The sequence below is a fragment of the Mytilus trossulus genome, chromosome 4, assembly GCF_036588685.1.
Source record: "Mytilus trossulus isolate FHL-02 chromosome 4, PNRI_Mtr1.1.1.hap1, whole genome shotgun sequence".
NCBI classification, from domain to species: Eukaryota; Metazoa; Mollusca; class Bivalvia; order Mytilida; family Mytilidae; genus Mytilus; species Mytilus trossulus.
In genome coordinates this window covers 67,582,325-67,598,340 of record NC_086376.1, presented here as the reverse complement: position 1 = coordinate 67,598,340, position 16,016 = coordinate 67,582,325, and the positions used below count along the sequence as shown (strand labels likewise).

Below are 16,016 nucleotides of genomic sequence, written 5' to 3'. Positions count from 1 at the left end.
ATAACTTTTAGGTGCTGATCTCAAGCATTTCTTACATACTGTACCTTCTTTTACTGACTGTTAACAATTTTAAATAGATAAGACCTTTTGAACATTAAACATTTGCATTTAGATTTCTTCTCATATTTATCACTTTTGATTAACTCTTTGATATTTACCTCTGCACAGCAATTGAAGAAATGTTTAACGACTCCTTACCTATTGATACAACTATCTCCTAAGGACTTGTTGAAATTCAGAAGGGTGGTTGTTTAAAAAAAAGGTTTAAATCCTAGTAGACTGTCTTTGCTTGTACCGTATCTGTTCACAGTATAAGCACTCTAAAAAAAAAAAGAGGTATACATAAATGGTGTTAAATTTTAGTACTATTTATAGATTATCGTTGATCATCTCAGTGAGATTGATTTTCTCGATTGAGCGGATACGGTGGCCAATGATAATCTGTTTATCGCTATTTACCTATGAGGACATTGTCAATTTGGTGTCAATTTCATAAACACCACCTCCTTAGTTTCAAGCGATAATTTTCCATCTCCAGCAAGTAGCATGATATGAAAAATTTTAACAAAAAAAAACCAAGGAAAAATGCACAAAATAGCCATAAATAATAATATTACTGGTATATATAAATAAAGAAGATGTGGGATGATTGCCAATGAGACAACTATCTACAAAAGACCAAAATGACACAAACATTATCAACTGTAGGTCACCGTACAGCCTTCAACAATGAGCAAAGCCCATATTGCATAGTCAGCTTTAAAAGGCCCTGATAAGACAATGTAAAACAATTCAAACGAGAAAACTAACAACCTTATTTATGTAAAAAAATGAACGAAAAACAAATATGTAACACATAAACAAACGACAACCACTTAATTACAGGCTCCTGACTTGGGACAGGCACATACATAAATAATGTGGTGGGGTTAAACATGTTAGCGGGATCCCGACCCTCACCCTAACCTGGGACAGTGGTATAACAGTACAACATAAGAACAAACTATAAAAATCAGTTGAAAAAGGCTTAACTCATCAGATAGACAAAAAATACAAGTGGACGTGGCCGGGTACTTATATATCCTGACACAAAAAGACACAATGAACAGATCTGAGAGTACTCGCAGTTATCTGACAGCTAGTCTATATATTTTCTGATATTTAAACTAGATTGATAATTAGTACCATTTGATATTTGTTTTTCTGAAGTGAGGCCCATTATACATTTTTGTTCATGGAAAATACTGCATGCTTACGAGTTTAATGATTTCAGTGAAATTCCTTTGAACAATTTGTATTACCAATGACTCAGTATTTTTCAAAATTATAATTTGGAAGTCCGTTTTGCTACTCTTTTAAAATGTACTCTAAATTGAAAATAGTTTTGCTATTATCCCATTATTAAACTTGTTACCGGCTATAAAATTCCATTGAAACTATAGATAACAGATTTTCTATTACATTTTTTGTACTTATACCTTAGTTGATTCAAAAGTAAGTGCTGCATGGAAAAGGACGTGAAATTGAATTTGTAACACAGATTTATTTCATGTGCATTTTAAATTATTTTATAGTACAGTTGAAAGTGTTACTGTTGAACAAACATTATAAATTGCCAACAATGAAAAATTGTTAAAACGATTTGCCTGATGAAAGCAGAAATTTTCACTACATGAAATTCATTGTTGAAGGACGTATGGTGACCTATAGTTGTTGATGTCTGTGTCATTTTGGTCTCCAGTGGACAGTTGTCTCATTAGCAATCATACCACATCATCTTTTTATATAATATCATTATGATATAAGTGAAAACTAATAATTTTAGTTCAATAAATACAATTTCCCTTCTTTAACGTAGCTAAACACTTTTATATATTAATTTTTGTACTTAGATTTAAATTGAATTAATTGAGTTCAAGTTTATTATCAACTTTATAATTAAGTACAATGAATTTGCAACTTAGGATGAATGATTTCATGGACCCTGATTTATTAATTGAGAAAAAAATATGTCTTTATTAACTTTAAGAAATGTATGCTTTTCTACAAAAATTTTAACTTTTGTGTTTAGTTCTGAGTCATCATAATTATTTCCAAGATAAACTTATGTATTTTTGATATCCAAATCTTGGGAAGGTGTATTTTTCCTCATGCATATTTTTTTTATGTATATCTAAGGTTTGTGTAAATATATATTATACTGGTATATATTTTAATTTTTGTTTTGCAATGAACTTAGTTTCTAGCAAATAAAGAAGTTTTAGAATTTTAATTTATAGTTTAAATCACAGAAAGTCATTGATTTTTATATATTGTCAGACCCATGTATACAAAACCCACTTGAAGGTGCTTTTCCTCAATATCAAACCACTCATCATGGTGTTTGAAAACTTCAAGATCTATTGACGCAAATATTTCACTTTTGATAAGCGTTCAGCTTTCTCTCTTGCGAAATAATATAAAAATATTTTATAAAAAATTGTAACAAATTCCTTCAATAATATTTTTTGTCAATATGAATACATCTATTTAGATATATGAATGATGTTAATACCTATGTCAAATAATGTTATAAAGATGTAATGTGTATTTGACAAAGGATTTAAAAGGCGGGAACACATAGCGACAAATGACCTGTAACAATTGATCACAAATCAGTTTGTAACTGTGAAATACTGAAAAATCATATTCATATTTATCTAACGCTTTGCTTCTTTAACATAGAGTTAAATTTATTGTCAGTGAATTATATTTTGTTGAAACACAGCCCAATTTGAATATTATTTAATCAATGTAATCATGGCTTGGTTTTGACTTTATGGACCAGACAAATTATTTTCTAGATATTATTGATATCAATTATGAACTGTAGCGGGGGATCTAATCATCTCCTAGTAGTTTGAATCGGCTATTACGAAGCATTTTGTACCGATTTACGAACCACGGCATTGTTTAAACGTGTGACTTAATTGATTATATTGTTCTTTGAGAAATAATTTGTTGTTTAGATCTGTTACGGGGATGTGATTTATTGACGCTGGGATTTTTAAAGTGCTTTTAAGACTTAGACTACATGGAAACATTCTTATAAAGATGGAACTTCAATAGTGTATTGGGTTTTATATAAGCTGACCATAAACTTTGTCAAATGGAAAGTTTTAAATGTGTGTTTGTCACGAACTTAAAGATAAAAAATCATTCTGGATAAGACAAGAGGAATTATATACCTGGTTTCTATAGGAACAAATTATATCATTTCACGTAGAATGATCTTCTTAATTGGAATTATTTGCATGAAAACTTTACACAATTAGATCGGTAACTTGATTGCTGTTTATAAAATATGTTTTTTTTTGTCAACACTTTATCTAAGAAGTAAACAATGCCTGTTTAAAATCAGCTATAAGTTACCATTTTTATTGAGGATTTTACGAGGTTTTATCATTTAATGGATATCATAATGTTAGGATTTTGTCACCAAATATTCTTTTAATGGATGTGAAAGAAAGATAATATCAGGCCGAAAAATGGAAAAATATGTTACGATTCAAATGACCAGGAAAAGGTCATTTTAATTTCATTTTGATATTTTGAAGTTTTACGAGTTTTATTGGATTGATTTAAATGAATTTCGCTGTATCTGGGAAAAATTGAACATTTTTGTGTTGTTTTTCATAATATTTTAAAAGGAATTAATTTTCATTCATCTGACTTGATTAAAACTTGGCATACATGGCCTTGACATAATGTGTTTTGACTTAGAATATACTAAATTGATGAATGATCAGAATTTTATAAAGATGAACCTTGGTTACTCTCCGAAAAAACAACAAACCATGTTAACACCAAGGGAGTCGTCGATGGCAAGAAATCATCTGGGAGAATTAACGAAAGCATTTGCAGCCATTAATACCAGTAAAATTGAAATCAAAACTAAACCTCCTCTCAAGAGAAGTTATTCTGTTACACCTACAGGAACATCACAGGGTTTGGCATACCCTAATGGAGGACGACCCAAGTTGCACAAAAGTCACTGGCATAGTACTAACGATTTGTCTATGAGAAGACAGAATGACCTCACTCCTCCTCCTCGCTTTACCGCTAATGATTATATCTCAAGAAGAATGATTCAAAATGACCTGCTCCCGTCACCTCGTTTAAGAAATGAGGTTATTGCAGCTGCAAAAAAAATCCAAAGTGAGGTTCTAGCAACAACACATTATATTAAACCAGATATTGAACAAAAAGCTGCTGCTCAGTATACACAAGCAGAACTGCTAAAGCAAAATTATGCTGAACATGTGTACAAAAAGTTGACTGCCTCTGAGGAAAACATGCTTCAAAAATCAGCTTACTTTCAAAATTCTATTACTACTAAACTGAACAGCAGTTCTCAGACTATGAATAGTACATTACAAAAACAAGCTTATAGTGCCTCACAGCAACCTGTTCAGAACTCTGTCATGCAAAAATCTTATATTCAGCAGGAAGTAAAACAATCAGTTACACTTAAACTGATATCTGTTCAATCAGCCGAAGAGGTATCAGAAAATAATGAGTAAGTCATGTAAAATGAGCAGTGCTTTAATCAAGAATCCCTAGTAGAAAACTAGAAATGCAAAGAACAAAGTCAAGTCTTGGTACTTTGTTAGTATTCAGTTGACATACAGTCATTACATCTAATTAACCCTTTCCTCCATAATGACGCCTTTTGACGCCACCCCCTTTACTCCATAATGACGCCTTTTGACGCCTGTGTAGTACCTCAGTTGAAAGGCTTTGACTACAAAGTGTCTGCAGTAGACTTAATAAAGTTTGTATCCATTATGAAAAAAAATATCATAGGAATATCTGACCTAAATTTATTTGATGAAATAGTTGTTTTTCGCAATGCCTTAATACTTTAAAGCCTATGTTCAGCATTTTATTAAAAAAATTCTATGCAAATCAAGTATGCTAAAAAAATATTTCAATGGAGGAAAGGGTTAATAGTTAGCTGAATTGTTCATGGCTTCTTTTATATGATTGCTATTAAGTTGCCCAAAGATAGTTTCGCCCATACTGTACTTGCTTCACCCAAGGTCACCTAAAATACACCAAGGGATCCCAAATTTTCTGCAGTTCTGTCCAAATTTTGTTAATATATTTTTTATGTCCTTCTTTTGATGGGAAATAATGCTATAAATTTGCTAGTATATCGATAGATTTTCAGATACTATGTTAATCTATAATTTGTGCTTTCGGTTCAAATGTCTGTTGCATTTTTTATGCCCCATTTATGGACATTATGTTTCTGGTCTGTTCGTCTATCCTTTCGTCCGTCTGTCTGTCCCCCTTCAGAATAAAGTTTTGTGTAGAGGTAGTTTTTGATGAAGGTGAAGTTCAATCAACTTAAATGTTAGTACACATGTTCCCTATGATATGATCTTTCTAATTTGAATGCCAAATTAGAGTTTGTATCCCATTTTCATGGTCCACAGAACATAGAAAATGATAGAGCGGATGGGCATCCATGTACTATGGACACATTCTTGTTTATGATAACTGTGATATAGTCCATGTATTGAATTAATATCCATCAGCATTTGTCATCTAAGGAATCTCTCTAAAAAAAACTTTCCCCTGCTGTAGGCAATTGGGACATCAAGTGAACCCATGACCTTCATCCCTTCTGTCTTTCTGTCCATCCTTTTTTGTTTTCTCACTCTAACAAGTTTTTAAATTAACCAAATTTTGTAAAACTCACTCACAATGTTAAGAACCAATTAACTAGCAGACAGATCTCAAATTTGGACAGTAAGTAACTTACCTCTAGAGTTATGTCCCTTTATAACTCAGACGCATTCTTCTTTGATTTTGTGATTTATTTGTATGTTTTGAATAAAGATTATACAAAAAATAAAAGAATAAAGATGAAGTGAAAATGTATTGATTTACACTGAAAAACTGTTAAATTTGAAAAACTTCAGACTCACTAGCTACTTCTAAGGGTGAGCAGGACCTTTTTCAGGATGTCAGGATTCAGTGTTTTTAAGCTTGAGATTGATCCTTTCGGGATCCTGGATTTTTTTTTCAAATATGGTGATGTCAGGATTTAAATTTCTTTAAATTAGGGACCTCTGGATTTTATGTTTTTAAGCCCTGGAATTTGGGATCAGGACCCCTCAAACCCACGGGGGGGTCTCTTCCTATATAAAGGTATATACATATGTGCCGCTGGAATGGGTCCCTTTTTTGATCCGTCAAATATATCGATGGGGTGCAATTTTACCGAGGAAATATATCAATAGGTAGTAATTGACCGATACTAGGTACTATTTGAGCTGATAAATATATGAATGGGTTATGATTTTGCTGTGAAATATATGTATAGGTAGGGATTTCACAATTATTCAATATATGAATGGGGGGTGTTTTTCAAATCCCAGCTGCACACCTGTACCCAAAATCCCATGTGCTCAAACCCCTTCAATTCTGTTATCAGAAATATCTCTGTATGCTTGGAAACATGAAAAACTTGAATAATTGCCCATAACTGAACAAGTATACATTTTACCTTGTAGTAGAATATGACAGGGTGATAAATATATGTCCCAAATTACATAATATAGTTGACTGCCACTTAGAAAGTACCAATTATATATATATATATAGATATATAGTGTTACTTTAGAGTACAAACTTCACTTAAAACTTTAAGATATATTCCCTTTCATTTTCACATCAAAGGACTATATTATTTACTGTAAAAATGTGTGATCTATTTAACACCTGTTTTAACGTAGGGCAGCTTGGGATGTGATAACTATGTGCAATTTTTGCAAATATATAGAAGTGAACATGAATTGTCAAGAATATGTAGACAAATTTGATGGGCTTGTCTTATATGAATATATCATCAGAATCATTATTACTTGCCAAGAGTTGGTTAAAAAGGGCAAATGCAAAAGTCATGGTTCACATCATGTATAAAACTGGTTCCTCTCTGAGTTTGTTTTGTGACCAATGTTATGAATGAAATAGTTCCACATCCTGTTTTATAGACCAGACCATTTTTACAGATTTAGATACGCTATAAGAATATTAGAGATTTGAATCTGCACTGGACTGTCCATTTTTCTCAAAACTTATAAATCAGGACGAATTAGTTAAAATTATATTTAAGAATGACATATTAAGTGTTATCAAATTTCACCAGTTTACAATTCTCTCTCTCTCTCTCTTTTTATGTTTTGTCTATTTATTCCTCCTATAACGAAGTTTCTGTATAGTTACAATGTTTAAAGATATAAAATGTTCAATGATGTCATTAAAAATAAATCACAAATCAATAACAGAGATTACCTTGTCATTGCTTTTAGATATATAATGTTGTAATCTTGATTTTCAATTTATAAAAAATGTGTAATAAACTTTCCAGTGTGATAATTTTAGTCACTTAACCAAGTTTTTCAATACCGTTGCATATAACTAATGCTTTCCACAATGAATAATACAGCTGATTGTTTACACCCATGTAAGATTTATTGTCATTATAAAAGTGTTCAGAAGAATTATTACTTTTAATGGCTAGAGTAATCCGTAATGATCTTATATTTTACAGAAGGAAGCAAGTTTTGTCAATAACTGAAGATAAATCGAAGAAATTATTAGAAGGAAAGTTAGATAAATCACAGAATGATTTTGTGGGTAGAGCTGGTCTGACACACCAGCCTGTAGAAGCCGTCAATACGAAACAACAGGTTAGTTCACAAATATTTGCTAAAAAATAAGCTGGTATATAAAAGCTCTTACATCAATCAATTCAAAATCCTTACAGTGGTTAAATTAAAAACTTGATAAATAAAGGAGATATACCTTATCAAAGAGACAGCAACCTAGAAACACAAAAAAACAGACAAGCATCAAGAGGTCTGAAAGTTAAACATTTAAGCAATCATTGGTGTATGCATCTCCGCTTCGCTTTTTCTTTGTAAAAATGTTTCAAATCTTGTCAAAAGATTGTTTTATTCATTCTTTTATTAAAATTTTAAACAATATTTGCTTAGTTTTTGACATTTAAAAATATAAAGGACTATTGGTAATGAAAATTAAATGAAAATTATTTTGCTTGGGACATCTTTAACCAATCATTACCAAGAATGCCTCAGATTCAGAAAAAGGGAATTCACTTGGTTTTTTTCTTTCTAAATAAATCAGATTTAAAACTGCTTTATTGGAATTATGTCCCTTTTTTTCTTTTTCAAAAAATTCTGGCTTCATCCACAAGGAGAATAAATATTGATAAGATTCTTGTATAAACCGTATTTTGTAGAAAACTTTTATATTTTTAAACAATAATTTACTCTTCCAATATCATGAATATTGTTGTAAGGTGCACATGTTGAAATCAAATATTCTTTTTGAAGGATTTCTGTATTCATGTATTGTTTTCTTAGTGTCAATGGACAATATACTCAGTTGTAAGTAAAATGGCAAATGTGTTATAGTTTTATACAAATACATGTACACTGCATTAATCTTTGAAAACAATCAGGGGACCAGACACCAACATATAAATCTGTATGACACAGACACACTGATACTGGTTCACATCTTCCTTGGTCGCCATGGAAATCATTCATGTTTATTTTTCAAATTCTTCAAAAATATTTCAATTGGTTCATGAAAATCTTTAGATGTTTTTATACCCCGGCTTTAAACCCCGATTTAAAAAAGGGGGGTTTACTGTTTTACCTCTGTCTGTCCATATTTTTACACTATTTATTTTTTCATCGCATTTTTGTCAGGAACTACAATACAAGGATTTCTGAAATTTAGTTTCAGGGTTTATCTAAGTCAGCTATACTGTGTGATGCGTTTTCAGATTGATCACTTGACAACTTCCTGTTTTCCGAACACTTGTATGATTTTACACATGATAGCCAAGTTGAAAATTTTTGTCACACTTTTCTCAGGAACTACAATACAAGGATTTCTGAAATCTGGTTTCAGGATTTATCTAAGTCAGCTATACCATGTGATGCGTTTTCAGATTCATCACTCGACAACTTCCTGTTTACCGAACACTTGCATATTTTTACACTATTTATATTATCCACTTGCGGCGGGGGTATCATCAGTGAGCAGTAGCTTGCAGTTTCACTTGTTTTTTATTTTTTGAAATCAAAATTGCTCTAATGCAAAATGTATCTTAGTTTTACTTTAGTTCATAAGGAGCAATTTTGATATCTACAACCAGTAACATTAAAAAAATGTGCAGAAATGCAAAATTCTATCTCTTTTTTAAATGTTGTTGAAATAAACTAAGCATGAAAGTGAATAATGAAACAAAAATGTATATATTCAGATATGCTCATTCGGTGAAATACATAAAAGCAATTTTTGTTGTATTTTTGTGTTGTAAAGGTGGTGGTAAAATATATCTTATTATAATAAAAGCTACATTTGAAGCATTTTGTAATGTACGTTATGTTTTGGTTAACAAGTTTTGTTTAAAATGTATTTTGTTGTGTTAATTTTGTTTTTTATTGTTTTGTTTGTGTTGGTTATTTGATAAGGAGAAGACACCTCAAACACTACATTAAATTGCAATTCAAAGTTACTCATTTTATAAATAAACTGAATAGATTTTTTAATATAAATCTGTTTTCAAACATATCAATCTTTTAAGTCATCTTCCTGAATATATATGAATGAAATTATTGCTATGAAGCAATAATCAAGCATGATGCCATCAATCAATTAATCTAGCCAAGTTGGAATGAAAAGTTATGACCTATTCCATTTATTCATGGCCAGGTCCAAATTTGTGGAGGAAATATGTTTTCAACACTATAATGACATATCATGCAAACATGATGTCTTTTGGTATTTTACTCTTTTTTTTGTATAAATAATTACCACTTATTTTATTTTAAATTGAAATTAATGATTTGAAAAATTGCCCAATCTCTCACAAATTGAAGATACATGTATGATACTCTCTATGATTTGTGGGTGAAAGGCTGAGACAACATTATGTTACATATCAAAGAACACAGTTAGAGAGAGGGGAAAGATAACATAAGGATATTCAAACTCATATTAAGTAGAAAAATAAATAGGAAAATTCCATGGCATGGCTAAAAAAAAATTAAAAAAGAACAAGAGTTCACTTAACACAACATAGAAAACAAACTTAAGACTGAGCATCACAAACCCCACCGAAAACTGGGGATAAAATTACCTTAAAATAGTTTTTGCTAAGTCCATGAAAATAAAAAGACACATGTTGATTAAAAAGTTTTTGTATAATCTGGATTAATGCCTGTTTAACTGTAAAACTGGTACAATAACCTTTAAATGTCTGCCTTTGTTAACTTCTTTTGTTGGGTTGCTGGTTCATTTATCATTACATTTACTGTTACAGTATATCTTTGTTAGTCAATGTCAACATTCATGGGTATATAGACTTGAGTATTGGCTGGTGACTAATCTATGCATTTTTTTCCTAGGTTAAGACGTTAAAACTGATATATTTCTTATCTTCATGATATTTATAATTAACCTTTTTTTTTTTAGGAACAGAATGCAAGAAGAAATTTTGCTAGGAGTTATGTAAATGAAATTACAAAAGAAGCGATATTCACGGACAGAAAAAAAAACGAATTATTAAAACAGTGGCCAATGATTTTTCATGAAATGGTTTATTCGTCTATGAGTGACATGTCAGACATGCAAAGTTATATGAAAAAATGTTTAGAAGAGTTAGAGAAAAGCTAGCAGTGGTATAACAATAGTTTTATTGCCTTTTAATGGGCCGTTGCTAAGTGCCATGAGAAAGTCTTTCAATAGTTCTTCTGTAAAGCCGTCCAATGACCGAAATATTTCACATCTGTGACTGTGATGTATAATGGCAGCAAGAAGTCAAAAGATGGTTTATTTATATGTTGTGATCACATGATATGCAAGGGTACTTCAGAAATGTGAAAAGAAGTTAGATGCATCTTCTGGATCAAAGATGATGAATGCACTGTGCAAATGAGCTGACTGACAAAAATGTTTATTATGAATGATTTGTTACAAAAAAACATTTCACTTTTGATGAGACAAATTAATTTCTGATATTTTGATGCAGTTTACATAGGTGCTTTTATATCAAATTTTGTTGTGTAAAAGGAAAAACAGATTTTTATTCAAAAATGTCTGCCAGCACATATATGTTTTTAACACAGATTCTATTATATGTTCATAAAGGACAGAGTAATAAGAAAAACATGTTCATGGTATCAAACTGTTGTGATTGGTCAAATTCATTTAAAAAAAAAACAATGTAACTTTCGAATGGTTAAAGTTTTCCTGGATAAGTAGTCAGAGATTGGTTTGATGGCCTGTTTTAGGGTCTTGGGACCAAGTCCAACATGTCCTAAAAACCTACCATCAGATGTCAGAGTAATAATCAAGGGCTTCTTAACATACTGATGAGTTATCATTTAACATGTTTCTTCAAGATCAATGCACACATTTTTTTTATGTAATTGTATCTTGCCATTTATATTTATTTATCAATGGAAGTCATTTATTTAATGTTGCTAAATTAAGTAGATATGTTTCAATCTAACAGTGATTTCATATTTGAAATTACCTTTTAGATGTGATGATATAAATACGAACTTGTTAAACTTTCTTTTAAGGATAAATCTTGCACTTTTGATTTATATATGTTGCAAGTTGTATGTATAAGGTATGTTAGGTAACATATTACAGTCTTTACAAAAATATGCCAACTGGTATATGTCGAAAAATCAGTTGGTCATAAACAAAATTATTATCTTTATGGTATGTAAGGGCCTTTTTCTGAGAAAAATTTCTACCCTTCAAAATTCACTGGCCTTGGCAGGAGAGCTTGTGGTTATTCAAGAAGAGTCAAAATTGAAAAAAGCAGCTCAGTTAATCTCCAAAAGGCCTTACATTTTTGTAAATTCATTAAATTCTGTTCAGGTTAAGTTGTTGCCTATCTGATTTCAATTAAACATGTGAAAAAAGTATGGCAGTTCTCATTGTGTCTTCTAAAGAACAGTAACCAAGTAGAAGTAACAGAAAAAAAAAAAAAACACATTGAAAATTGAAACCTTATTCAGAATAACTATGGTGTCTTTTATACTGGGTTGCTGTCTTATTTTCTGGTCTTTAATTTTGTTTTACTTGTTAAATCTCATACACATAATTTATGCTAGTGCTTGAAATATTTATACATTTACAAACAGCAATAACATTTACCTTGTGTGGGCTTATATCTCGCTATAAAAGTATAAAGAGAAAATAGTGCTAATACAAAATGCAATCACAGTTAGTAAAGCAGGCTATCATTTGTAAACTATGAGCCTTTTCAGATATTTTTGTGTGTTGAGTTGTATAAGTTAACCTTATGACTGCTGTTCCCATATATTGGGTCACTTTATCAATTGGTCAATTTATAGTTATAATATTCATGAAAAGACTACATTCATTAAAGAAAAGGATTGATTTTAGTATTTAGGAATAAGATGTTTACTAGTGTAGAAACCATCATTTTTCTTTGACTTGACGTTGTTTGTAACTGCAATAGCATTTAACTGCAAAGGATAAAATATGTGATACAGGTACATTTGTGAAATCCACAATATAGTTTGTTGCATTTATTTAAATAAAAATCAAGTATGAATGGCTGTAAGGGGAAGAAAGATATTAAAAAAATGTGTATTAAGTGTGTTTAAGTATGAGAGAGAGAAAAGATATTGCAAAGTTAACTTGTGTATCATTGCTATGAAGAAAGATGTATGATTAATATATGTCTACTTTGCCTTCTAAAAGAGTAATGTATGTTGTTTTTGTATGATTGGAATACTGGGTACATGATATGGAAGTATGTATGTATTAGTATATCCTTTAACCTCGAGTGTTATGGCTTACTAGTATACTCAAAATTGTATTTAAAGGGAATTTTTACTCTTGTCTTTCATGTTTTCACAAAATTTATAATGTTCACTGTTATATTAATTGCCATTTTTTCAATTTTCAATTATTTGTTTTAAAATTTTCCTCATTTAAATCTGCTTTTTGCTTTAAAACATAGTCCATTTAGTTTTAAAATAAATTCAAAGTTTTCATGAAAAGTTAAGACAACTAAAAGACAATTTTTTGTCAGACAGAATAGTATATCTTACATGTTCACTTTTTTTGCATCCTTTCCCATATGTTTTGCTAATTTCTTATGAAAAAAGGGAAATGAAATTTTACATAAATTTCTTCCATTTTCAATCATTTTAACAATGATAAAGGGGACAAATTAGCAAGCATATGTTATGATGCTTTATTTGGTGAACTTACTTTTATGTAAAAAAAGGTTCTATGAATACTTGCTCAAGAATTTGAATGCAGCCTTAAGATCTGAGCGATCCTTTTCAAATTTTAACTGAAAACAAAATTCAAGTAATTAGACAAAGGGAGGTAATCCATGCATTTCTTCAATCAAATGAGGATAGTTGTATGTATAAACGTAAGTTAAATGCAGTTTGCATGTTTAGTGTAACCATTAATTAATTGTATTATTTCTTATTTTGTGCTCAATATTTTATTTATTATTTGTTTGTTAATGTTATAAACGGTTAATTGCCAAACTGTTTTATTAAGAGGCTAGGTATTTATTATTTCTTATTCACCTAATTCACACGTTGACAAGAGAATGTAATTTATATGAAAATGTCACTTTAAAATAAAGGTGATTGAAGTTCTGTTATCAATTTATGTTTATAAATATACAGCCTTTAATGATAAAATCCAGGTAATAAAACATAGGAAGATGTGGTATAATTGCCAATGAGACAACACTCTACTAGAGACCAAATGACATAATAGTTAACACCTATAGGTCATTATACAGCGGTCAGCAATGAACAAAACCCCAAATCCATATTGTATAAGCATAGATACTGTAGATTGAAAGAATTAAAAAAGAATTATAAAGAGGGAACAACAGACTCAATTTTTGCAAAAATGAAATACATTGAAATGAAGATATACAAAAAAATAAAACTAGAGGCTCTAAAGAGCCTGTGTCGCTCACCTTGGTCTCTGTGAATATTAAACAAAGGACGCAGATGGATTCATGACAACTTTGTGTTTTGGTTATGGTAATGTGTTTGTACATCTTACTTAACTGTACATTCTTGCTGCTTACAATTATCTCTATCTATAATGAACTTGGCCCAGTAGTTTCAGTGGAAAATGTTAGAAAAAATTTACAAATTTTATGAAAATTGTTGACTATAAAGGACAATAACTCCTTAGGGGGTCAATTGACTATTTTAATCATGCTGACTTATTTGTAAATCTTACTTTGCTGAACATTATTGCTGTGTACAGTTTATCTCTATCTATTATAATATTCAAGATAATAACCAAAAACAGCAAAATTTCCTTGAAATTACCAAATCAGGGGCAGCAACCCAACAATGGGTTGTCTGATTCATCTGAAAATTTCAGGGCAGATAGATCTTGACCTGATAAACAATCTTACCCCGTGTCGGATTTGCTGTAAATGCTTTGGTTTTTGAGTTATAAGCCAAAAACTGCATTTTACCCCTATGTTCTATTTTTAGCCATGGTGGCCATCTTGGATAGTTGGCCGGGTCATTGGACACATTTTTTAAACTAGATACCCCAATGATGATTGTGGCCAAGTTTGGTTTAATTCGGCCCAGTAGTTTCAGAGGAGAAGATTTTTGTAATAGATAACAAAGATTTACGAGAAATGGTTAAAAATCGACTATAAAGGGCAATAACTCCTAAAGGGGTCAACTGACCATTTTGGTTATGTTGACTTATTTGTAAATCTAACTTAGCTGAACATTATTGCTGTTTACAGTTTATCTCTATCTATTATAATATTCAAGATAATAACCAAAAACAGCAAAGTTTCCTTAAAATTACCAAATCAGGGGCAGCAACCCAACAATGGGTTGTCTGATTCATCTGAAAATTTCAGGGCAGATAGATCTTGACCTGATAAACAATCTTACCCCGTGTCAGATTTGCTCTAAATGCTTTGGTTTTTGAGTTATAAGCCAAAAACTGCATTTTACCCCTATGTTCTATTTTTAGCCATGGCAGCCATCTTGGATAGTTGGCTGGGTCACCGGACACATTTTTTAAACTACATACCCCAATGATGATTGTGGCCATGTTTGGTTTAATTTGGCCCAGTAGTTTCAGAGGAGAAGATTTTTGTAAAAGCTAACGACGGACGCCAAGTGATGAGAAAAGCTCACTTGGCCCTTTGGGCCAGGTGAGCTAAAAAAGACATGCATATTAAACAATATACAGGGTGTCACTCTTGACAGCTTTCAGGTTTCATGAATAAAAGTCGAACAGGAGGACACAAAAGCAAATTGCCATGTGTGTACAAAATTTGATGTTTTTTTAAATGTCTGAGGTAAATGCAATGCCATCTTCAATGATGATTTTAACTGCTTAGTGTAACTCAGTAATGAACATTGAAGGACGCCTCCGGGTGTGGGAATTTCTTGCTACATTGATGACCTGTTGGTGACCTTCTAGTGTTGTTTTTTCTATGGTCTCTTTGACGCATTCCCCATTTCCATTCTCAATTTTATTGGTTTTGGTCATATCTTTTTTCATCTTTAGAACTTGTCTTAGTCTAAGTCTCTACAAAAAAACAAACCAACGAAAGCTGAGACTTCATGACAAAAGGGAATACTCCCATCACCAGAAAAAAATAGAGTAATTCCCCTTTCTATACCCCTGCTTTAAAAAAGTGTGAGTATACTGTTTTTCCACTGTGTGTCCATCTGTCCGTCCGTCCATTCGTCCCATGAATATTTGTCGTCCCATTTCTCAAGAACTGCATTATTAGGATTTCTGATTTCAAGTCACCTTTAACGTGTGATGCCTTTTCAGAATTATCACTCAGCATATTCCTGTTTACCAAACACGTATTTAAGATTATCCACTTGCGGCGGGGGTTTCATTAGTAT

General features: G+C 31.2%; 1 protein-coding gene across 12 annotated transcripts in view; it reads left to right on the top strand.

The window, feature by feature from the left end:
• Positions 1–13,759, top strand: part of LOC134715810 (leucine-rich repeat-containing protein 49-like) — an 86,878-nt gene extending 73,119 nt beyond the window's left edge. For 10 of the 12 annotated variants that reach the window (XM_063578270.1, XM_063578268.1, XM_063578266.1 and 7 more), the window contains 3 exons: positions 7,604–7,742; positions 8,439–8,462; positions 10,564–13,759. In XM_063578270.1, coding sequence (XP_063434340.1) covers positions 7,604–7,742; positions 8,439–8,462; positions 10,564–10,764 — 364 coding nt within the window. In that variant the 3' untranslated portion in view covers positions 10,765–13,759. The remainder of the gene's footprint in view (positions 1–7,603; positions 7,743–8,438; positions 8,463–10,563) is intronic. The other 2 variants (XM_063578273.1, XM_063578267.1) reach the window with 1 other exon arrangement.
• Positions 13,760–16,016: the final 2,257 nt, after the last annotated feature.